Raw genomic sequence first — 23,085 nt, forward strand, 5'->3', positions numbered from 1 at the left:
GAATAAAGTTGGCTGGGTGGGACTTGCAGGGAAGGAGAAACAGTGATGGAAGCACTTCAAGGAGGAGGAAGTGGCAGTGGTGGTGGGAAGAGCCAGTGTGGTGTAGTGGTTAAGAGGGGTGGACTCTAACCTGGTGAACTGGGTTCGATTCCCCACTCTTCCACATGAGCGGCGGACTCTAATCTGGTGAACCAGGTTCGATTCTCCACTCCTCCACGTGAAGCCTGCTGGGTGACCTTGGGCTAGTCACAGTTCTCTCCAAACTCAGCCTCACCTACCAAACAAGGTGCCGGTTGTAGGGAGAGGAAGGGAAGGCAATAGTAAGCCGGTTTGATTCTCCTTTAAAGGTAGAGGAAAACTGGCAGATAAAAACCAACTCTTCTTTTATTAAAAAGGGAAATGGTAAATGGTTTTCTATTTACAAGTAAAACTTTAACTATGCTTTTTAGAATGGGGTTGGGTCCCTCCAGCCCACAGAAAATTGTTTTCGAGGGGCTGGCTCAGTCCTCAAAGACATTGTGGTGGTCACCCCTGCTATAGACCTTATGAGAAGTGGTGTGGAAACCTTGCTTAAACATCACAGACCCAACCCAAGGGTGGGCCACTCTGTCCTCCCAGAGGAGGAAGAAGAGTTGGTTTTTATATGTCGATTTTCTCTTTCTTTTAAGGACAATCAAACCGGCTTACAATCGCCTTCCCTTCCTCTCCCCACAACAGGCACCTTGTGAGGCAGGCGGGGTTAAAAGAGTTTGGAGAGAACTGTAACTGGCCCAAGGTCATCCAGCAGGCTTCATGTGGAGGAGTGGGGAATCAAACCCGGTTGACCAGGTCAGAGTCCGCCGCTCACATGGAGGAGTGAGGGATCAAACCCAGTTCTCCAGATTAGAAGAAGAGTTGGTTTTTATATACCGACTTTCTCTACCACTTAAAGAAGAATCAAACCAGCATCCCATCAACTTTCCTTCCCCACAACAGACACCCTGTGAGGTACGTGGGGCTGAGAGAGTGTGACTAGCCCAGCTGGCTTCATATGGAGAAGTGGGGATACAAATCAAGTTCACCAGACTAGCCTCCACTACTCATGTGGAGGAATGGGAAATCAAACCCGGTTCTCCAGATCAGAGTCCACCGCTCCAAACCACTGCTCTTAACCACTACACCACGTGGGCTCTCTAGAGACCCCAAGCTCTCACACACTTCCATGGAAGGTGGCATTGGTGAAGACTCCCATCATGGAGTAGACTACCAAGTGCTTAATGCTCATGGCCCACAGCACATAGCCCGCACCATCCAATGGGCCTTTTCCCTACCCTTGGGAGCCTGTGGTGATGCATAGTGAGAGAAATTGGGGAGGGTTGTAGTTCACTAAGGAAGTACGCAGTAGGTCTTCGATTCCATGCCCAGCCTTTCCAAGATCTCAAGGGATGACTGAAGAGGCGTTGACGCAGTTGAGCAAGCCGGCCTCCCTTGGTAGAAGACGTTTCTTCATACACATCAGGCTTCATGCAACAGTTGAAACTGTTCATTTTCTATTGTGTCTTATGCTCAGCGGTAGAGCATCTGCTTTGCATGCAGAAGGTCCCAGGTTCAGTCCCTGGCACCTCCAGGTACAAAGGACCGGGTAGTAGGTGATGTCAAAAACCTCAGCTCGAAACCCTGGAGAACCGCTGCCAGTCTGAATTGACAAGACTTTGATGGACAGATGGTTTGATTCGGTATAAGGCAGCTTCATGTGTATTTGTTATCTTACTTTCTCCCATGGGTGACCATATTTATCTGATCGGTTTTGTCCGGTTCATCCAGTATGTTTTGTCAGGTTACACTAAAACACATTTCCTTCTTGACGGAGTGAGACGAATCAGCCGTCTGCCATGTCTCGGGTGGTTGAAGTCCAAGGAAGTTTCCACTCAATTGTAGATTTCCTCGGACAAAAATCAGTGGGAGGGAATACAGGGTTAGAGGAGAAGGGCGGGGCTTGAGACCTGGGTTCTAATCTTCCTATGACACCTAGAGAGAACAACCAAAGGGCTTGAAGCGCAACCAGTCCCTTGTCTGCTATAAGAAACTGCATGATGAGGGGGTTTTGTCCATTTATAATAACAAAGCATATATATCCTAGAGCAGGGGTGTCAAACATGCGGCCCGCGGGCCGGATCTGGCCCCCGGAGGGCTTTTATCCACCCCCCGGAGCTGAGACACCTAGTCGCCCTTCCCCCTCCCCTGGCCTTTTCTGGCCTTCCCGGACCCGTGCATGGCCGGGGAGTGGGGAAGGCTTCTTCCCAGCTGCGGCAGGCCCTGGGGTCCCTTGTGAGGCTGGGGGTTGGCCGGGAGGCTTGGCTCGGTCTTCCCGGGCCCCAGGGCGGCTGGTGAGGCCGGGGGGTGGGCGAGAGGCTTGGCCTGGTCTTCCCAAGCTGCGGGGCGGCTGGTGAGGCCGGGGTGGTGGTGGTGGCCGGGAGGCTTTTCTCTCTTTTCTCTCCCCCCCTTTCTCTTTCCTGATGCGCAGCCGGGCGAGGGAGCTTGTCATCCAGCCCGTCGGCCCTCCTTGGCGCTCCATGAGCCGGGTCTGGCTGCAGCGCCGTGGGGGTGGGGTCTGTCGCTGCAGCCCCAGCTATGACTGTGGCCACCGCCACATGCTCGCTCTGCCACCCAGGAGCCCTCCGGCCCAGCAGCAACAGGTGAGCAATGTGGGGCCGCGCTCGGAGATTTGCAGGAGAGGTGGGGGGGGGGAGATGGGAAACATCATGAGTCTGGGCACGTTCCCCAACTGGCGCTCGTGCGCCCTCTCCCTTCCAATGTGCCCGGGAGTTTTGAACCCGTCGGCCAGACGGGGAAAAATGTTTTTCTGGGAGGGGGGGGATGGATTTCCCCTTCTCTTTTCAAGAGAGGGAGGGTGAAGTTGGGGGGTTGCGATCCGGGGTGGCCGTTCGAGCAGAGCGGGGCAATCATCAGAACTGGTGATAGAGCATCTGCTTGGCATGCAGAAGGTTCCCAGGTTCAATCCCCGGCATCTCCAGTTAAAGGGACTAGGCAGATAGGTGATGTGCAAGACCTCTGCCTGAGACCCTGGAGAGCCCCTGCCAGTCTGAGTAGACAATACTGACTTTGATGGACCGAGGGTCTGGTTCAGTAGAAGGCAGCTTCCTGTGTTCCTGAGTTCCTGTATTTATTTATTTATTTATTTATGTGAACATAGCCCGGCCCGACCAAGTGACATTTATGGCATATCCGGCCCTCCTAACAAATGAGTTCGACACCCCTGTCCTAGAGTCTCCAGAGCCCTTGCCTCTGGCTCTTGAGGGTGAGTCCCAGGAAATAAGAGATGGTAGAATCAAACTGAGATGCCCCCCCCACTCGAATGCTTTGTTTCTGGTTCTCAATGGAGTTTTTGGGGAGGGGGAGAGATACTCTTTCCACTTAATTCATTCATAGCAAAAACTGCAGTTCCGTTAATGAGCCAGGCCGTTCAGGAGGCATTGGGAAGGGCGGCTCGCCAGTAAAACTGATATTTTTGGCCTCGGTGGCCACTTGCAAAGTCCAGCTGTTCTGGCGGTGTCCTCAGTGGCGTGTGTTCCCCTTGGCTTTGCTGTTGCCTCTGCCGCACATCTGGGGCAGCCGGCATGTAGAGCGTTGCTGCAGCTTGTGACTTCTGCCCCATCCCACCTCTGGATCCCTCTCACTTACGCAGGCCTGTGAAAAAGGAAGAAGGGAAGAAAAGAAGTGACGTGAGAGGGCGTGTTTGAATAGGACACTTTGGATATCATTAAGCCAGCCCCTTTAATAAGTAGCATTTAGCATTGATACGGTGCCATGGAGCCTTCAAAGCACATCCCTTATGCTATCTTGGTAATCTTGACAACAGCCCTGCATGGTAGACCAGTGTTACCTTTGTAAGTAGTAACTAAGAGTGGGAACTGTGACCTCATGAGTTCAAATCTCACCTTTGCTCTGAACTCTCCAGGTAGCCTAAGGTAAGCTGCTATCAGCCTCATTGCCTTGTCTATAACGGGGCACAACATGACTAGCTGAAGCAGAAACAGAAGCAGAAGAAGAGGAGGAGGAGGAGGAGGAGGAGGAGGAGGTTTATATATGCTGACTTTCTCTACCACTTAAGAAAAAATCAAACCGGCTTGCAATCACCTTCCCTTCCCCACAACGGACACCTTGTGAGGTAGGTGGGGCTGAGAGAGCTCTAAGAGAACTGTGACTAGCCCAAGGTCACCCAGCTGGCTTCATGTGTAGGAGTGGGGAAACCAACACGGTTCACCAGATTAGTCTCTGCCACTCATGTGGAGGAATGGGGAATCAAACCTAGTTCTCCAGATTAGAGTCCACCGCTCCAAACCATCGTTCTTAACCACTACACCTAACCGCTCTGATGTAAGGAATAGTGGGATAATGTACATGAAACTCTTTTGATTACTAACACAAAGAAAGGCTCCATGACCTGAATGGCCAGGCTAGCCTGATCTCGTCAAATATGAGAAACTAAGCAGGGTTGCCTCTGGTTAGCACTTGGACGGGAGACCACCAAAGAAGGCCAGGGTTGTGATGCGGAGGCAGGCAATGGCAAACCACCTCTGAATGTCTCTTACCTTGAAAACTGCACTCCATCAGTCACTTGTGATTTGATGGCACACACACACTAACTAGGGTTGATAGGTCCCTCTTCGCTATCTGCAGGAGATTTTTGGGGCAAAGCCTGAGGAGGGTGGGGTTTGGGAGGGGAGGGACTTCAATGACATAGAGTTCAATGGCCGAAGCGGCCATTTTCTCCAGGTGAACTGATCTCTATCGGCTGGATATCAGTTGAATTAGCAGAAGATCTTCTGCTATTACCTGGCAGTTGGCAACCCTAACACACACACACGCACGTGCGCGCACACACACACCTCCAAAATGTCAGACAGATACATATGTTGTATTATGATCATGATTAGTGCTATCAGCCCTACCTCCTAATACCATCCACAAAAAAATCAGTCCCCCAACCATCAAGTGTTCTGACCCCCTAGTGGTCAGAGTGGTGGACGAACTGTGTTTGATTCCCCACTCCTCCACATGAAGCCTGCTGGATGACCTTGGGCCAGTCACACTTCTCTCCGAACTCTCTCAGCCCAACCTACCTCACAAGGTGTCTATTGTGGGGAGAGGAAGGGAAGGCGATTATACGCCAGTTTGAGACTCCTTAAAGGTAGAGAAAAGTGGGGTATAAAAACCAACTCTTCGTCATGAAGATAACCAACCATCTTCAAGTTCTTGAAGGGCTGTCATATAGAGCATGGCACTGATTTGTTTTCTGTTGCCCCAGAAGGTCGGACCAGAACCAACGGGTTGAAATTAAATCAAAAGAGTTTCCGTCTAGACATTAGGAAGAACTTTCTAACAGTTAGAGCGGTTCCTCAGTGGAACAGGCTTCCTCAGGAGGTGGTAAGCTCTCCTTCCCTGGATGTTTTTTAGCAGAGGCTAGATGGCCATCTGTCAGCAATGCTGATTCTATGACCTTGGGCAGATCATGAGAGGGAGGGCATCTTGGCTATTTTCTGGGCATGGAGTAGGGGTCACTGGGGGTGTGGGGTGGAGGTAGTTGCGAATTTCCTGCATTGTGCAGGGGGTTGGACTAGATGATCCTGGTGGCCCCTTCCAACTCTATGATTCTTCTTCCCCTACCCGCTTGTCCACCACTCCACCACCCATGCTCCCAGTGGGGCACTCTGGGAACATGCATCATCAGGGAACAGGCATATGGTTGGTGCAGGCATCAGTGTGTGCAGGTGGTGAGAGGGCCCCCCTGCGAGGATGCACAGGCATGTGGGCCAACGTGTGGGGAGATGTGGGGTGCCCTGATGGTAGGCAGAGGAGAGGAGGGGGGCTCTGGGCACTTTCTGCCCAAAGCCCCCCAAATCTGGAACTAGCTCTGCACTGGGTATTTGTTGCTCTGTGATTGCACACTTAGTGCTTAGAGCTATGGGACCCTTTTAAAACACACACACATGCACACAAGTGCTTTTCCTCTGCCCGCTTCGGCTTCTGTCCACCTTCGGGATTGTAAATCAAGCAGCTGCCGAGGAACCTCCAGAGACTTTGCATACCCCCTCCTTCCAGAAACCTCATGTGCAGAGAATCAATATTTAATCTCTTACCCCATCCATCCGAATGAGATGACAGTCGGGAAGGAATTAAATCCTAGTACTTCCCCCCACCCACCCCGCCAATCACCTTCATTTTTAGCATGCAGGTGTTGGCCCCGTGCTGTCTGGGGAACGTTTCGGCCACAGCCGCAAAGTTTGTGCTCCTTCGTACTGGCAGCATGGAGGTAGGCAGAAGTCCGGTAAGTCGCAAATCCCTCAGAGGGGGAGTGAGGGTTGCTACAGCCCAAAGCTGTAGTCACTCTCCTCAACCTGCCACCTGGCCTCTTGTCATAATGTTTACACTGCATGGGGGTGCAGAAAAGGATGGCTAGTTTTCACTTGAGGTGGTGAACCAGTACCCGGGGTGGACTCACATGACTAAATGAGAGCCAGCGTGGTATAGTGATTAAGAGCAGTGGTTTGGGGTGGTGGACTCTAATCTGGAGAACTGGGTTTGATTCCCCACTCCTTCACATGAAGCCTGCTGGGTGACCTTGATCTACAGTTCTCTGCGAACTCTCTCAGCCCCACCTACCTCACAAGGTGCCTGTTGCGGGGAGAGGAAAAGAAGGAGTTTGATTGTAAGCCAGTTTGATTTTCCTTAAAAGGTAGAGAAAGTCGGCATATAAAAACCAACTTTTCTTCTTAATGTTCACCTATGAAAAAAAACTCCACTGCTGATTCCCCCACCCCCTTTACCATCTAGGAGGGCCTATTCGTCTGTTCGCTATCATCGGATAGCTTTATGCTATTTAGGATTTTACAGGGCTGTTTTTAAATGTTCTATTCTATTTTAATATATACTGGAGTTTTACGTGAACCGCTCTGAGCCCGGCCTTTGGCTGGGGAGGGCGGGGCATAAATTAATTAAATAAATAAAAGACAGTGAAGAAGAGAGGAAAGAGGAAGAGGATGAAGAGGAGGAGGAAGAGAAAAGGGAAGAAGAAGAGGAGGAGGAAGAAGAAAGGGAGGAAGAAGAAAAATGGAAAGAAATACACCTGAACATAGAAATGTAGTATGCCAGGGAGTATGTATGTAGTATGCCAGGGAGTATGAACATAGAAACATAGTATGTCAGGGAGAGGTTTATACTGGAAGTCTTTCCCCTGACTGCTAGCTTTCTTTGGCCATTTTTGCATGGTCAATTTTGATGCTCGCTCAAAGCTCTTTTTAAAAATGTGACTTTAAAAATGCCTTTTCAGGGTCCCAATGCAAAAGGAGAAGTTCCACCCACCCCCCACTCGCCTGCTCCTTTGTTCCTGTTTGAATAGCCATTAGCATATGTATAGCTAACACACCTCTGTTGTTTTGCATTGTTCCCTGAGGGAGAACCTTTGAGGCAAACACCAAAGGTCGCTGGTTCTTGTGGGTTATCCAGGCTGTGTAACCGTGGTCTTGTTATTTTCTTTCCTGGTATTTTCTTTCACGTTAAATGGCCTCTTTAGTAACGCGAAGCAGGTAAGCGCCCGCTTCCCAGTCACTTCCGAAACAATGGTTCAGCGTGTGAAAGTCAAAAAAATATGCGGGGTAATTCAGCCTGGAATGTGCTGCTAATTACCATGCAAAAATGGCCTTTGTGTAGGGAATTTCATTGTACAGAGTATTTACTCATGGGGGACCCCATTTTGCTAGTTTGAAGTGGTGCAGCCTAGTCACAGGGAAATAGTTTCAGGTAGGTAGCTATGTTGGGTCAACTGTAGAAGAGCAAGCTTATAGTCCAGTAACACCATAAAGACAAACAAGATTTCCGGGGGATGAGCTTGCAAGAATTAAAACTCTCTTCGTTAGATGAGTATCTGATGAAGCAAGCTTTGACTCTTGAAAGGGCTTGTACCCTGGACATCTTGTTGGTCTTGAAGGTGCCATGGGGCTCAAATCTTGCCTGTAGACAGAGGGTTACGGATGCCAGCAGTTCCCTTCAAAAGTGTTCCCTTGCTTGTTGTCTCTAGCTGGGCACCCAGGTCCCGCCACGCTTCCCAAATTAGTTGCAAGCCCCCACTTTCTGCCACCTATCATGTCCCCCATATTTGCTTTTTAAGAACTCTATCTGGCTGAAATCATCCCTTGGGCACCGTCCTTTTGTAGCAGGCACTTTCTGGGTCTATTGCCACTTAGTATGTATGATGGCGGCCTTCTGTTCCTGAAGCTAATTAAATGGCAAGTCTCCAATGACTGCCAAGGTGGGTCCTTCTTTGAAGAACTGAGAAATGTGGCTTAAAAGAAGCAGAGAAGTTAGCATTCAGTGGGGGGAAGCCAGCGTGAGGCGCAGTGGCATACATTTCCTTCCCGCCCCCCTCAGCCCTATCTGCATAAGTGAAATCCCTCGCTGCTCATGAAAGCCAAGGGCTATGCCAAATTAACTCATCCCGCAAGTTCCCTCTTGCATTGGCCACATGATCTCCAGAATAAAGACAGGCATGCGAGTAAAGCACCGGCAGGGTGCGGAGGGAATCCATCCACCTCGTTCAGAATGCAGCTGCTGAGTGGAAGTAACGCAAGATCAGTGTGACCATCACCATGTTGGCTGCTGGCAAGTTTCTGGGTGTGATTTAAGAATACCAGAAGAGCCCTGCTGGATCAGACCAGTGGTCCATCTAATTAAGCTTTTCCATCACACAGTGGCCAACCAGTTCCTCAGGAGGTCCAACAGCAGGGCACAGAGGCTGAGGCCTTCATAAGAACATCAGAAGGGCCCTGCTGGATCACAACAGCGATCCATCTAGTCCAGCATCCAGTCTCCCATAGTGGTTTCAGTGAGACAGAGTTTCTCAGAGTTCCCATTCCTGGACCATGAGATCCTGGCCCCAGCCCCGGAGTCCCCCATCAAAGGTCACCTGAACACTGCTGAACCATACTTACAGGTATGTCTGCTTGAACAAAAGGTTGGAGGGCTTTTCATTGACATGGTAGAGAGGGAATGGATCAAATCCACCAATGAAATCAACTGAAAGAAAGAAAACCAAAACTCAAGCGATAACAATGGAGTAATTTAAAAAAAGAAGGTGAAGGGATGGCGGAGATGGCAAAAAGGGAAATCAAGGCACGAGACCATGGTAAGGGAAGGGATGGAGAGGGAGAGAAAAAGGGATCACCAACCATGGCTGGGGGCACAATCCAGCCATATTTGAGCACACGCTCATTTTATTCCTTAACTCCCTCCCGTTGAAATAATGTGGAAGCAAACACGGCTCAAGTTCTTACAAGGGTGTTTCGGTTCATCTTGGGTCTCAAACAGCAGTGGGCTTACAGCAGTGGTCCCCAACCTTTTTCAGCCTGTGGGCACCTTTGGAATTATGACACAGCGTCGGAGTCAGGGGCAACCCCAAAATGGCTGCTGTGGGAGGCGGAGCTGGCCACAAAAGGGCCCCCACAAGAGGTAGAGACACGCGCGCACAGGAAGCCCAAGTGCCAGGGGGGAAGAGGGGTAATTTAAAAATATACCCTAGGAAAGGGGAGCGAGAGAAAAAATAACGCAAAATTAGAATCATAGACTCCTAGAGGTGGAAGGGACCACCAGGGTCATCTAGTCCAACCCCCTGCACAATGCAGGAAATTCCAAACTACCTCCCCCCCACACCCCCAGTGACCCCTACATGCCCAGAAGATGGCCAAGGTGCCCTCCCTCTCACAATCTGCCTAAAGTCATAGAATCAGCATTGATGAGACGGCCATCTAGCCTCTGCTTAAAAACCTCCAGGGAAGGAGAGTTTACCACCTCCCGAGGAAGGTAGGACCAGAACCAATAGGTTAAAATTAAAGCAGAAGAGTTTCCATCTAGACATTAGGAAGAATTTTCTAACAGAGCGGTTTTTCAGTGGAACAGGCTTCCTTGGGAGGTGGTAAGTGCTCCTTCCCTGGAGGTTTTTAAGCAGAGGTGACGGAGATCAGTCCCCCTGGAGACAATGGCCCCTTTGAACCGAGGAACATATTAATCTGCCTTCTATTGAATCAGACCCTTGGTCCGTCAAAGTCAGCATTGTCTGCTCAGACCGGCAGCGGCTCTCCAGGGTTTCAGGCTGAGGTCTTTCCCATCGCCTGCTTGCGTGGTCCCTTTAACTGGAGATGCCGGGGATTGAACCTGGGACCTTCTGAACTCCAAGCAGATACTCTACTACTGAGCCACAGCCCCTCTCCAAGGTGGAAGGTGGACTCTATGACATTATGCCCCACTGAAGACCCTCTCTTCCCCAAACCCTGCCCTCCTCAGGCTCCACCCCAAAATATCCAGGTCTTTCCCAACCTGGAGCTGGCAAACCTACTGAAAGAAGTGGAGGGATCAAAAGCATCATCACCATACTGGAACTTCATTTCTTTCCTTCCAGATCACTAAGAGGAGATCCTCCAGGCTGCCAGTTTCTAATGCTCATTCTTCCTCTGCCCCTCCCCTGGAGGAGGAGGAAGAGGAAGAAGAGTTGGTTTTTATATGCCAACTTTCTCCACCACTTAATGGAGACTCAAACCAGCTTACAATCGCCTTCCCTTCTCCTCCCCAAAACAGACACTCTGTGAGATAGGTGAGGCTGAGAGAGCTCTAAGAGAGCTGTGACTAGCCCAAGGTCACCCAGCTGGCTTCGTGTGTAGGAGTGGGGGGGGGGGAACCCAGTTCACTAGATTAGCCTCCGCCGCTCATGTGGAGGAGGGGGGAATTGAACCCGGTTCTCCACATCAGACTCCAAAGCTCTTAACCACTACACCACGCTGGCTCCTAAGCGCTTGACAAATGTGCTTTGACACTTGCAATTACTTCCCGCTTCGAATCAAAGGGGCCTTTTGGATGAAATCCACCAATGGAAGGTAAAATGAAAAGGCAGCTCAGATTTGTTCAGGTCAATGCGAAGTTTCACCCCTGCGAGTGTGAAATATTGACGTTTGTCAGTGTTAATTACCGAGGATGGCATTTCGGGCTTGGAATCCAGGAAGAGGGGAGGAGACGGGATTGGCTGGGGCCGGGAAAGGAGGCCTGGAATTAGGCAACGTGAGTTGGGAGATCAATCATCCTCCCCAGGATGACATCTCTTTTTGCATTCAATTTGTATTGGGCTTTCTCCTAAGACCGTGTTGGTGAACCTATGGCACGCGTGCCGCAGCCGGCACACCGAGCCCTCTGTGTGGGCACGCGCGGACCCGTCGCGTCTGCCTAGGGCTGTGCCGTGTTGCCGTGGTGAGGGCACTGAGGGCGGTGCTCCTTCTCCCCAAGCCCATGCTCCCCAAGCCTGCGCTGGCGCCCTCCCTCTCTCATTTTGGTTGCTCTTTTCTGCACCTTCTTAAGCTCTGTAATATCCTTTTTTAGGTGTGGTGACCAGAACTGTACACAGTATTCCAAGTGTGGTCTCCCCATAGATTTGTACAAGGGCAGTATGATATCAGCAGTTTTATTCTCTATTCCTCGTCTAATTAATTTGCCTTTTTTACAGCAGCCGCACACTGGGTTGACATCTTCATTGAGCTATCCACTACCACCCCAAGATCCCTTTCTTGGTCTGTTGCTGCCAGCACAGATCCCATCAGTGTATATGTGAAGTTGGGATTTTTTGCCCCAATATGCATCACTTTACACTTACTCACATTGAATCTCATTTGCCATTTTAATGCCCATTCTTCCAGTATGCAGAGATCCTTCTGGAGCTCTTCACAGTCCAATTTTGTTTTAACCACCCTAAATAATTTGGTGTCGTCTGCAAACTTGGCTATTTCACTGTTTAACCCCAACTCCAGGTCATTGATGAACAGGTTGAAAAGCACCGGTCCCAACACAGATAGGAGTGGGGAAACCAACCTGGTTCACCAAATTAGCCTCCGCCACTCATGTGGAGGAGTGGGGAATCGAACCCGGTTCTCTTTATCAGACTCCACCGCTCCAAACCACCGCTCCTAACCACTACACCATGCTGGCTCTTCCAAAGTCCTCCTTTATAGAGTCAATCCATCTCTTGTTGGGTCTTCCTCATTTCCTTCCACTTTTGCCCCTCTCAGTCTATCCTACCTCACAGGGTTATTATGTAGAAAAAGTGGGGTCACCCCATCTGAGCTAAGAAATGTAAGGAATGAGTGTCACAAGCGGAGCTACGAGTTCAAGTGTGACAGTTTATTTTCCAAACAGTTTTCCTTCTGCTATGCTACTATGATGGGAGATGGAAAAGAAGGAAACGTTCACAATGGCCTTTGCTCCTAAAAGTGGGCGAGAGCTTTTGTTGGAAATCTTATCTTATGCTTCCTTTACTATTGCAAAGAAAAGAAATTTGTAATCAAGCTTTGACAATATGCAGATGGGGTTCAGTTTAATCAATGAAAAAGAGGGATAATGGATAAGCCAAAATACATCAGATGGCTGAAAATTCAAATAAGGATCTTTACTGTGTTACTGTGCGTGCATGAAAGAAAATATTTTTGAACCATTTGCTTGTATTAAACGGCATCCTGTTAAGCAGAGCTTCTGCCTGAAATACTGAAGAGTTACTGGTAGAGTTACAAACATAAGAAAGGCCCTGCTGGATCAAACCAAGGCCCATCAAGTCCAGCAGTCTGTTCACACAGTGGCCAACCAGGTGCTTCTAGGAAGCCCACAAACAAGATGACTGCAGCAGCATTGTCCTGCCTGTGTTCCACAAAAGCTGATATAATAGGCATGCTCCTCTGATACTGGAGAGAATAGGTGTGCAACATGATTAGCATCCATTTTTACTAGTAGCCATGGATACCCCTCTCCCCCATGAACATGTCCACTCCCCTCTTAAAGCCTTCCAAGTTGGCAGCCATCACCACATCCTGGGGCAGGGAGTTCCACGATTTAACTATGCGTTGTGTGAAGAAATACTTCCTTTTATCTGTTTTGAATCTCTCATCCTCCAGCTGCAGCAGATGACCCCGCATTCTGGTATTATGAGAGAAGGAGAAAAGCTACTCCCTGTCCACTCCTTGGCATATTGTAGCTGGCTCCGCCTCCTGCAGCAGCTATTTTGTAGTTGGCTCCGCCTCCTGCAGCAGCCATTTTGCAGTTGGGCCCACCACCCTGGGTCAGAATTCCAAAGGTGCTCATGGGTTCGAAAAGGTTGGTTACCCCTGTTCTAGCCTAAGTCGATTCAACATTATTCTTGTGCTTTTTGATCGGCAATGACCATTTCACACAACCGGCTCCCTCGCTGATGTGACAGTCACAGAGGAACAAACACATATGTGAGAATATCCTTTGTAACCAGCTTGTCCAACATGATACACAGCCAGCCAGAGGCTTCAAGCATTTTGTCCTTGGCAGAAGAGCATTTCATCCAACCCCAATGACGGAATACTTACAGCTGTCTTCTTCTTCTGTAAAAACACTGACAACATAACAGGCGTAGACGAAGCCCACCAACTGAAAAACACAAGAGCAAACAAATTGAGCGATGTTACTGTCTATTGCTCCAATGACCACTCTGTGGGAACCTCAACTATACATTGCATCGTAGACATCCTGTGCTGGTCTATGACTGTTTTCAATAAAGATTGAGATTGCGTGCATTGTAGACATCAGATTTTTGAATGCCTTTTGCTTTGCATTGGTGTCTTCTAGGTGCTTCCCTGACCTGGATGGCCCAGGCTGGCCTGGTTTTGTCAGATCTCAGAAGCTAAGTAGGGTCGGCCCTGGTTACTACTTGGATGGGAGACCACCAAGGAAGTCCAAGGTTGCTACATAGAGACAGGCATTTGCAAACTACCATTATTTATCTACCCTGACCTGGATGGCCCCAGCTAGCATAATCTCATCAGATATTGGAAGCTAAGTAGAGTTGGCCCTGGTTACTACTTGGATGGGAGACCACCAAGGAAGTCCAAGGTTGCTACATAGAGACAGGCATTTGCAAACTACCATTATTTATCTACCCTGACCTGGATGGCCCCAGCTAGCATAATCTCATCAGATATTGGAAGCTAAGTAGAGTTGGCCCTGGTTAGTACTTGGATGGGAGACCACCAAGGAAGTCCAGGGTTGCTACGTTGAGATGGGCAATGGCAAACCACCATTATTCATCTGCTCTGATCTGGATGGCCCAGGTTAGCATAATCTCATCAGATATTGGGAAACTGAAGCTTTCACCAAAATTAAAAAGCGCATTAAAGAGCTTGATTATAACAGCACTACTTTTCGTGCTCGCTGCGTTTGTTCATCCCAGTTCTTCAGAATACCACCACCACACTGTTTGCCTGCTTATACTTATTATTTGACAACTCCTCGTCTTTCTAGAGCCTTCTGTTTAGCTAGACTGAATGCTAACCCCTCTATGGTTATGCAGGGCAGAATTTTGAATATACCATACCCAGACAGGACCTGTCCTTGCTCTACTGGCTTTATTGATTCATTAGCTCATGCCCTCTTGGAATGCCGCTTTTATGAGGAACTCCGATCACGTTATATCTCTCCCCTTTTAACATATAAATCTAATGCCTCTGTGTCTGACATAATGCCTTTTTTACTAAGTGACAGGGGTCCCAAGGCTGCATTGTCAATGGCAAGATTTGTTTCAGTCCTTATGCTGCTCAAGATCAATGGATCAAGGAGCTTCTAAGGGATAAAGGAAAGGATATTGGAAGCTAAGCAGGGTCAGCCCTGGTTAGTACTTGGATGGGAGACCACCAAGGAAATCCAGGGTCGCTACACAGAGGCAGGCAAAAGGCAAACCACCTCTGTTAGTCTCTTGCCTTGAAAACCCTACTGGGTTGCCATAGGTTGGCGATGACATGGCGGCACTTTGCACACACACTTCTAGGGGCTGGATCAGCGCAGCAGAGTGGGAGAAGATGCCAGAGAGCTGTAATCAGATCTGCCCAGTTTGGATTGGGGCCGAAAAGGGGAAGAAAAGGGGGATTAACCCTGCCTGAAACCAACACTAGACATCCCATTGTTACTAGTGGGATTGCCAACCTCCAGGCATTGCTTGGAGATCTCCCATAATTGCATCAGATCTCCAGGCTATAGAGGTTGGTTCTCCTGGAGAAAATGGCTGCTTTGGAGGGTGGAGTCTGTGGCATTATACTCTGCTGAGGTCCCCTCCCCAAACCATGCCCTCCCCAGGCATGGGGAAATCTGCCAAACCTCCAGGAATTTCCTGAACTAAAACTGGCAACCCTAGTTTACTAGCAATCAAATTAAACAAGACAGAACAAGAAGAAGAGTTGGTTTTTATATGCTGACTTTCTCTACCGGAGGAGTGGGGAATCAAACCTGGTTCTCCAGATTAGAGTCCGCCGCCCTTAACCATTACACCACGCTGGCTCTCAAATGGGATGCCTGTTTCTTTTCCTTTGAGCGCTAACACCAATCTCTCTTGTGGAACACTGCAAATGCCTGCAGCCCAGCAATTATTCAATAATACCCAAGTTCATCAATCGGATAGGAAAGTAACTCCCAGGTCTGCCAGGAGTCTCTCTTGCTGCCCCATTGCCTGGCTGACCAGATGTTTTCCTAGCATCCAGCAGATCCAAGAGATGGGGAAAGGGGGGAGATCATTGCTCTTTTGTTCCTGGTGCTTGTAACTCTTGATAAAAAAGCTCAGGAGAATCACCTTTGGCAAGGCGGCTTTCCCCCTCAAAACAATATCAAACATTACTCAATTTCTGAGCGGGGACATCGGGAAAGGCTGGCCCGACTCAAATGCATCCCATAATCCCTCCACCAAAACCTCATTATCCCTCCCGGTGTTCAGGGGTGTGATGTATGTTGCTCTTGTATTAAAAATGAATGACTCCACTTTCCAGAGCCTCCTCATGCATCATTCTGTCTTCCTGCAGTGTGAGTAATTGGTAGACTCTAATTCTTCGTTAAAGAGGATGGAGTTCACAGTGGAAAACAAAGCAGTTGGGCCTCTGGGAACTCTTGGAATCGAGGTCTGGTCTTCTTGGCAGGAGTCGCAATTCGAGCACAAGTCCCTGGTTGCACAAGCATTCAGCAGGCTTGTGCGAAGGCCATGCAAAATCTATGCACCACTGATTGCTGGGGGCGTAACTTCCCAGATTGCTGTTAGTAGTTATTCTGATGCTGAGACTGTAAGAGGAGGGAAGGCTAAGCCGGTGTGGTATAGTGGTTAGAGTCAGAATAGAAACTGGGAGACTTGGCGTTAAATCCCCAGCACTGCCTTGAGTGGTGTAGTGTTTAGGAGCCAGTGTGGTGTGGTGGTTATGAGTGGTGGACTCAAATCTGGAGAACCAGGTTTGATTCCCTACTCCTCCACATGAGCAGTGGATGCTAATCTGGTGAACCGGGTTGGTTTTCCCACTACTACACATGAAACCAGCTGGGTGACATTGGGCTAGTCACAGTTCTCTTTGAGCTCTCTCAGCCCCACCTCACAAGGTGTCTGTTGTGGGGAGGGGAAGGGAAGGTGATTGTAAACTGGTTTGATTCTCCTTAAAAGGGAGAGAAAGTCAGCATATAAAAATCAACTCCTCCTCCTCTTCCTCCTCCTCTTCTTTTTCTTGAAGCTCACTAGGCAGCCTTGGACCAGGCAATCCCAGCCTAAGCTACCTCATAGGGTTGCTGTGAGGATGAAATGAGGATGGGAGGAGCCTCAGGTCTTTGGAGCAAGGGTGGGATAAAATATATATTTGATAGATCTTGGGCATGTAAGAAGATCTCTGCTGGATCCAACCAAAGGTCTATCAAGCTTAGCATTCCATGATTGACAGTGGCCAACAGAGATGCCCAAGCAGGACACAAAGGCCACACCCTTCTGCTGTATGACCCCAACATATTGTTACTCACAGGTATACTGCTTGCACGCATGGAAATTAATTCTCTTTAGGTCCCTCCAGGCACCTTACGACACCTTTGTGGTAGTTTTCAGGAGCAAGACCTCCCCTGTGCAACAGCACCACCACTGCTGATGGCAAGAGTGAGGTATTGCAACTCCACACTCAACGGGGATCAGATGGCACCAGGGGTAATTGAATTCTTGACTGGGGAGCAGCTCATTGCTCAGGCATGGGCTGGTGGCTCATTGACTATCTTCTTGTGCTTCAGTTTCTGCCAACCTCCAGGCCGCCAGCTCAAGAAATTATGGGAATAAAATGAGATTGTTCCCATATATAGTGCCCCGAGCTATGTAGCTGCTTAAATGAACATGCAGTTTAAGCAAGCTCTTTAATCTCCCTTGGTAGATGGAAGAAGAAGATCTAGCCGTTTTCCAGATGGCTACTGCAGGTTTTTAAAAAAATCTAGCTGTGTGTACCAAGCATTGGGCAAAGTCACATTTGTATAACTGTTGTACGAGACATTAAAAAAATACTTAGGAGGGTGACAGAAAAACAAATGACATTTATCCATCCTGAGGATTAACATGGAAAAATCCAGCATTTGAGAAAAGGAAATGCACTTAAACACTATTTAGAAATGTAAGGAGAAAGAGATGTTGAAAAGCCAAAGATGTTACACCCCAATGGGGGGAGGGGTAGTTGGACTAGATGACCCTGGTGGGGTCTAAGCAGGCATGGTGGCCCTATCACTGGCTGAGGTGGAAACTTGCCTTGGGACAAGGTTAAGTTGGGCCACAAACTTAAAAAAAAAGTTTCATCTTTTATTAGGCTCAAAGCAATGTGCATCACAAAACAGCATAAAAGCTTTTGAGCTTTTTAGAAATCTTCACAGGCTGGGAATTCAGCCCAATTAAATAATAGGGGCAGCAGGAGAAGACATACCATCAGCAATTGCAGCCTTGAAGAAAAAGAGTTGGTTTTTTATATGCCGACTTTCTCTACCACTTAAGGGAGAATCAAACCAGCTTACAATCTCCTTCCCTTCCCCACAACAGACACCCTATGAGGTAGGTGGGGCTGAGACAGCTCTAAGAGAGCTGTGACTAAGGTCACCCAACTGGCTTCCTGTGTAGAAGTGGGGAAACCAATCAGGTTCACCAGATTAGCGTCTGCTGCTCATGTGGAGGATTGGGGGATCAAACCCGGATCTCCAGATTAGAGTCCACCACTCCAAACCACTGCTCTTAACCACTACACCACACTGGCTGGCTGCTCTTGCCCTGCCTGAAGCGGGAAAACAGGGTGGGCAGCAGATCAAAATGGAGTTGTCTAGATGATTTACATTGCAATCCTAAGGAGTTGCACTCTTCTAAGGCCACTGAACTCAATTACCTTAGAAGGTCCTAACTCTGTTTAGGATTAGATAGGTAAGTGGCCGTGGAACTGTCCGTGGTGCTGGAAATGGCACTGAAAGCCCTGAACAACCTCCAACCTGCCTTTGGACAAATTTTTGCATTATTGTTTAATTGAACACCCCTAAACACAAGTATCTGCCTTATAGAGAATTAGACCACTGGTCCATCAAGGTCAGTATGGTCTACTCAAACCGGCAGCAGCTCTCCAGAGTCTCAGGCAGAGGTCTTTCACATCACCTACTGCCTGATTCTTTTAACTGGAGATGCTGGGGATTGAACCTGGGACGTTTTGCATGCCAAGCAGATGCTCGACCACTGAGCCAAGTGCTATCGAGCCAACTGCTATAATCTCAGGATACAATCTGGACAAAGCCGAGAACTTCTAACTCTACTAACCTTCTGCATGCTGAGCAGATGCTCTACCACTGAGCTATTCACTCCACCCCCAATTTTCAGAAAAGATAGGAGTAAGATTAAACTAGAAAACCACTGATCACATGGAATAAATCACACATGAACACATGAAGCAGACTTATACTGAACCAGACCCTTGGTCCATCAAAGTCAGTATTGTCTACTCAGACTGGCAGCGGCTCCCCAGGGTCTCAGGCAGGGGTCTTTTACATCACCTACTTGCCTAGTCCCTTTAACAGAAGATGCCGGGGATTAAACCTGGGACCTTCTGCATGACAAGCAGATGCTCTACTGCTGAGGCACAGCCCCTCCCCATGAGGAACACTTGAAGCCGCCTTTTACTGAATCAGACCCTTGGTCCATCAAAGTCAGTATTAGTCTACTCAGACCAGCAGCGGCTCTCCAGGTATCAGGCAGAGGTCTTTCAGATCACCTAGTTGCCTAGTCTCTTTAACTGGAGATGCCAAGGATTGAACCTGGGACCTTCTGCATGCCAAGCAGAGGCTCTATCACTGAGCCACGGCCCCTTCATCCAGGCTTAATTCTCTGTGGCCATTAAAAGATAACTTGAAGCAAAATATCTTACGCTGCTTCTGAAAGATACATAAGACTCAAACATTCGGTTTTCAGTGAAAGGATATGAGACATATTTCTTTTCTTCCTCCTTTTCTAGATACGCACTGCCCAGTGGGGGCTGGTGCTCAGATCCCCGCCTCCTCCAGGCGTCAGCTGACCTGACCTCTAAAGAGGAGTAGAGATGAAAAGTGGAGATGGAAATCAAGGATCTTCTCAGTTTCAAAGGACCAAAGAGGAAGCTCGGCTTATCACACTTTGATTGTCAAGCTTAGCGACAACAAAAATATCCTGCAATGTTTGCCCCTTGTCTGACACTTAGGAAAGTTGAGTAGAAAAATACATCGTGGATGATTAAAAATTCATGAGTGCCCCAGAAATACAAGCCCTGGTTGCTGAGAGTTATAACTTCCAAAGTCCTTGAAAAGGTTATGTGCAGCTGGATCCTTCTATTTACTAATTCAGATGACCAACAGCCTTCTCTATCTCAGGAGTTCAAGATTATGACAGCTGAAAGGATGCCCTGTCTCCCCAACATTTATTTACTTACTTTATTTCATCTATACCCTGCCTTTCTCCCCAAGGAAGATGAAAAGCAGCCGACATTGTTCCCCTTTCCTCCATTTTATCCTCACAACAACCCTGTGAGGAAGGCAATGCCACTGAATGACTAGCAATGTAACCATCCAGTCTACAAGGCAGGGATTCTCAGCAACAGAGTAAGGGAGGAGGAGGAGGAGGAGGAGAAGAAGGAGGAGTTGGTTTTTATACCTGCTTTTCTCTACCTTAAGGAGTTTCAAAGCGGCTTACAATCTCCTTCCCTTCCCCTCCCCACAACAGACACCTTGTGAAGTAGGTGAGGCTGAGAGATCTGAGAGAGAACTGTGACTAGCCCAAGGTCACCCAGTAGGCTTCATGTGGAGGAGTGGGGAATCAAACCTGGATCTCCAGATTAGAGTCCATCGCTCATGTAGAGGAGTGGGGAATCAAACCCGGTTCTCCAGATTAGAGCCCACCGCTCTTAACCACTACACACTGTAGGGCAGTGTACTGAAGGGTAGTATCACGCAATGGTTCATTCATGCTGATCCCCCCGCCCAATTTCATCTATTTATGTGTTTATTTCATTTGAAGACATGAAGCTACCTTATACTGTATCAGACCCTTGGTCCATTGAAGTCAGTACTGTCTACTCAGACTGGCAGCAGCTCTCCAGGGTCTCAGGCAGAGGTCTTTCACATCACCTACTTGCCTAGTCCCTTTAACTGGAGATGCCGGGGATTGAACCTGGGACCTTCTGCATGCCAATCAGGTGCTCTACAAACTGAGCCACAGCCCCTCCCACTTTATAACCCACTTTTCTCCCCAATGGGGATCCAAAGTAGTTTCCATCATTCTCCTCTTCTCCATTTTATCCCCACAGCCGCCCTGTCAGGCAGGTTTAGGCTAAGAGTGTTAGACCGGCCCAAGGTAATCTATTGAGCTCCCAGGGCAGAGCGGGGATTGGAACCTGTGTTCCCCAGATCGTAGTCCGACACTCTAACCACTACCCCACACTGCCCAATCTCTGTCATCCCTCCTTGCATGCGCATGATTGACCTAGAGCCGTGTTGGCGAACCTATGGCACGCGTGCCCACTTCGGCACTCGTAGCCCTCTCTGCCGGCACGCACGGGTAAGTGGCTCGCCCGCCCCCTCCCGAGCCTCCCGTCCTGCACTTCAAAAGGCCTCCCGGGTCGTCTGGACCCTCCCTCTCTCAGCTGAGCTGCGGCCGGCTCAGCTGTTCCTCCAAGCCGCTGGCCTTTCCGGCTCTGACCCAACCATCTCTACCTCGGGTTCCCGACGTGCCTCGTGGTTCCTGCCTCGTGGTTCCTGCACTGCGCGTGGCCGGCCAGGGACGAAGGCGTTGAACTTGGGCTGCTGGTGACGGGAGGCCGCCTGGGGCTGCCGGCAGGAAGGGTGAGTGCCACGCTGGGAGAGGGGCTGCTGCTCTCTGGCCCCCTCAATCCCCCCCTTGCTTCTTCCCTTCCTTTGCATCAGGGGGCCCGCCTTCTCTGGAGAGAGGAGACTTCCAGCCCGTCTGCTTCCCCCCCTCCCCAGGGGTTCCCTCCATTGCAGGGTTTCTCTGGGGCTTCTTCTTGGACATTTATGCATGGGGGGGGGTTCCCCCTTGGAAGAAGCAGCTCCTCGTTTCTTTCTGGGCGAAAACGCACGGGAGGTTTCGCCTTGGATTTGCCGCTCTCTAGGTACACATTTTTCCCCATCTGAATTCTCAAAACTGCACGGGGGCTTGTTGAGTTCTGAGAATTTGGCTGGGGCAAATGTGCTTTTGGAGAGCAGAGTTTTGAGAATTCAGATGGAGAAAATGTGCATCTAGAAAGCGGCAAATCCCAAGGCAAAACCTCCCATGCATAAATGGCCTTTCCTTTTCCTCTCGCCCTCTCTCTTGCTCCCTCTCCACCCCTCTCCCCAGCTCTAACCAAGCTGCTGGCAATTTTGCATTGTCCCCCCCCCCCCGCATCCCTTCTTTGCAACACCCCTCCCCGCCTTCCGACTGGGATAGAGGGGCTCGGGGTCTCCGCTCCTGCTTGTATCTGAGGAAGGGACCTCTGGCTCTCCAAAGAGAGAGGCTCTTTCTTGCCCGGGAGGTTTTGGCTTGGATTTGCCGCTCTCTAGGTGCACATTTTCCCCGTCTGAATTCTCAAAACTACATGTTGAGTTTTGAGAATTCGGATGAGGGAAATGTGCATCTGGAGAGCGGCAAATCCAAGCCAAAACCTCCCATGCATAAATGGCTAGATCTCTCTCCCGCCCCCCCTGCAAATCTTTTTGGTCTCTAGGGTGCTGCAGGACTTGAACCAAACTATGCATGACTCCAAATGTGTGGGAATGCCTAAACTAAAACCTCAGTATTCAGGTTAAATTGCTGCATTGGCACTCGGTGATAAATAAGTGGGTTTTTGGGTTGCAGTTTGGGCACTCGGTCTCTAAAAGGTTCGCCATCACTGACCTAGAGGCAAATCATACACACTTCTAAACCCTTTCTACCCTTACCAGCAGATATGCTCTTAGGTCAGGGTTGCCAGCTCCAGGTTAGGAAATACCTGGAGATTTTGGGGGGCGGAGCCTGAGGAGGGCGGGGTTTGGGGAGGGACTTCTATGCCATAGAGTCCAATGGCCAAAGCGGCCATTTTCTCCAGGTTAACTGATCTCATATTGGCTGGAGATCAGCTGTAATAGCGGGAGATCTCCAGCTAGTACCTGGGGGTTGTGATGAAATAATGACACCTCTGTGTATACAATACAGTCACACCAAGTCTAACACAGGCTGCACAATATAACTGCACAAAAAATCTATATTATCAACATGTAAACTATCAGTGCATCAAAAGTACACAATCATGACTACAGCAAAGCATAATCATGACAATAAGAGTCCAATTCCATGTACAATTTGTTCTGAAGTCAAAGTCTATACAATAATCTTCTTATTCTAAATCACAGGTAAGGAAATAAGAGACATGACACATTAGGTCGTTGAAGTGGAACTGATGAAGAAATTTGAAATGGCCGTCTTCCTCTTTACCTTCTGATCTTCCTTCTATTGGATGAGTCTACTTACCTGGAATCAATTGTACATGGAATTTGACTCTTATTGTCATGATTATGTTTTGTTGTAGTCATGATTGTGTACTTTTGATGCACTAGTAGTTTACATGTTAGTAATATATATTTGTTGTGCAGTTATATTTATTGTGCGGCCTATCTGTGTTAGACTTGGAGTACTTGGAGGTTGGCAATCTTATCTTAGGTGCTGGTCTTCTGACCCAG

The 23,085-nt window shown here is 48.9% G+C and overlaps 1 protein-coding gene across 1 annotated transcript in view; it reads right to left on the minus strand.

The window, feature by feature from the left end:
• Nucleotides 1-3,622: 3,622 nt before the first annotated feature.
• The window catches only part of NKAIN4 (sodium/potassium transporting ATPase interacting 4), a 97,362-nt gene continuing 77,899 nt past the window's right edge, over nt 3,623-23,085 (minus strand). Inside the window, exons 5-7 of the mRNA XM_056867657.1 lie at nt 13,419-13,479; nt 8,988-9,072; nt 3,623-3,687 (exon numbers count right to left, since the gene is read on the minus strand). Of these exons, the coding sequence (XP_056723635.1) occupies nt 3,678-3,687; nt 8,988-9,072; nt 13,419-13,479 (156 nt within the window). The 3' untranslated portion in view covers nt 3,623-3,677. The remainder of the gene's footprint in view (nt 3,688-8,987; nt 9,073-13,418; nt 13,480-23,085) is intronic.

The sequence above is a fragment of the Euleptes europaea genome, chromosome 2 (genome assembly GCF_029931775.1).
Source record: "Euleptes europaea isolate rEulEur1 chromosome 2, rEulEur1.hap1, whole genome shotgun sequence".
Classification (NCBI taxonomy): Eukaryota; Metazoa; Chordata; class Lepidosauria; order Squamata; family Sphaerodactylidae; genus Euleptes; species Euleptes europaea.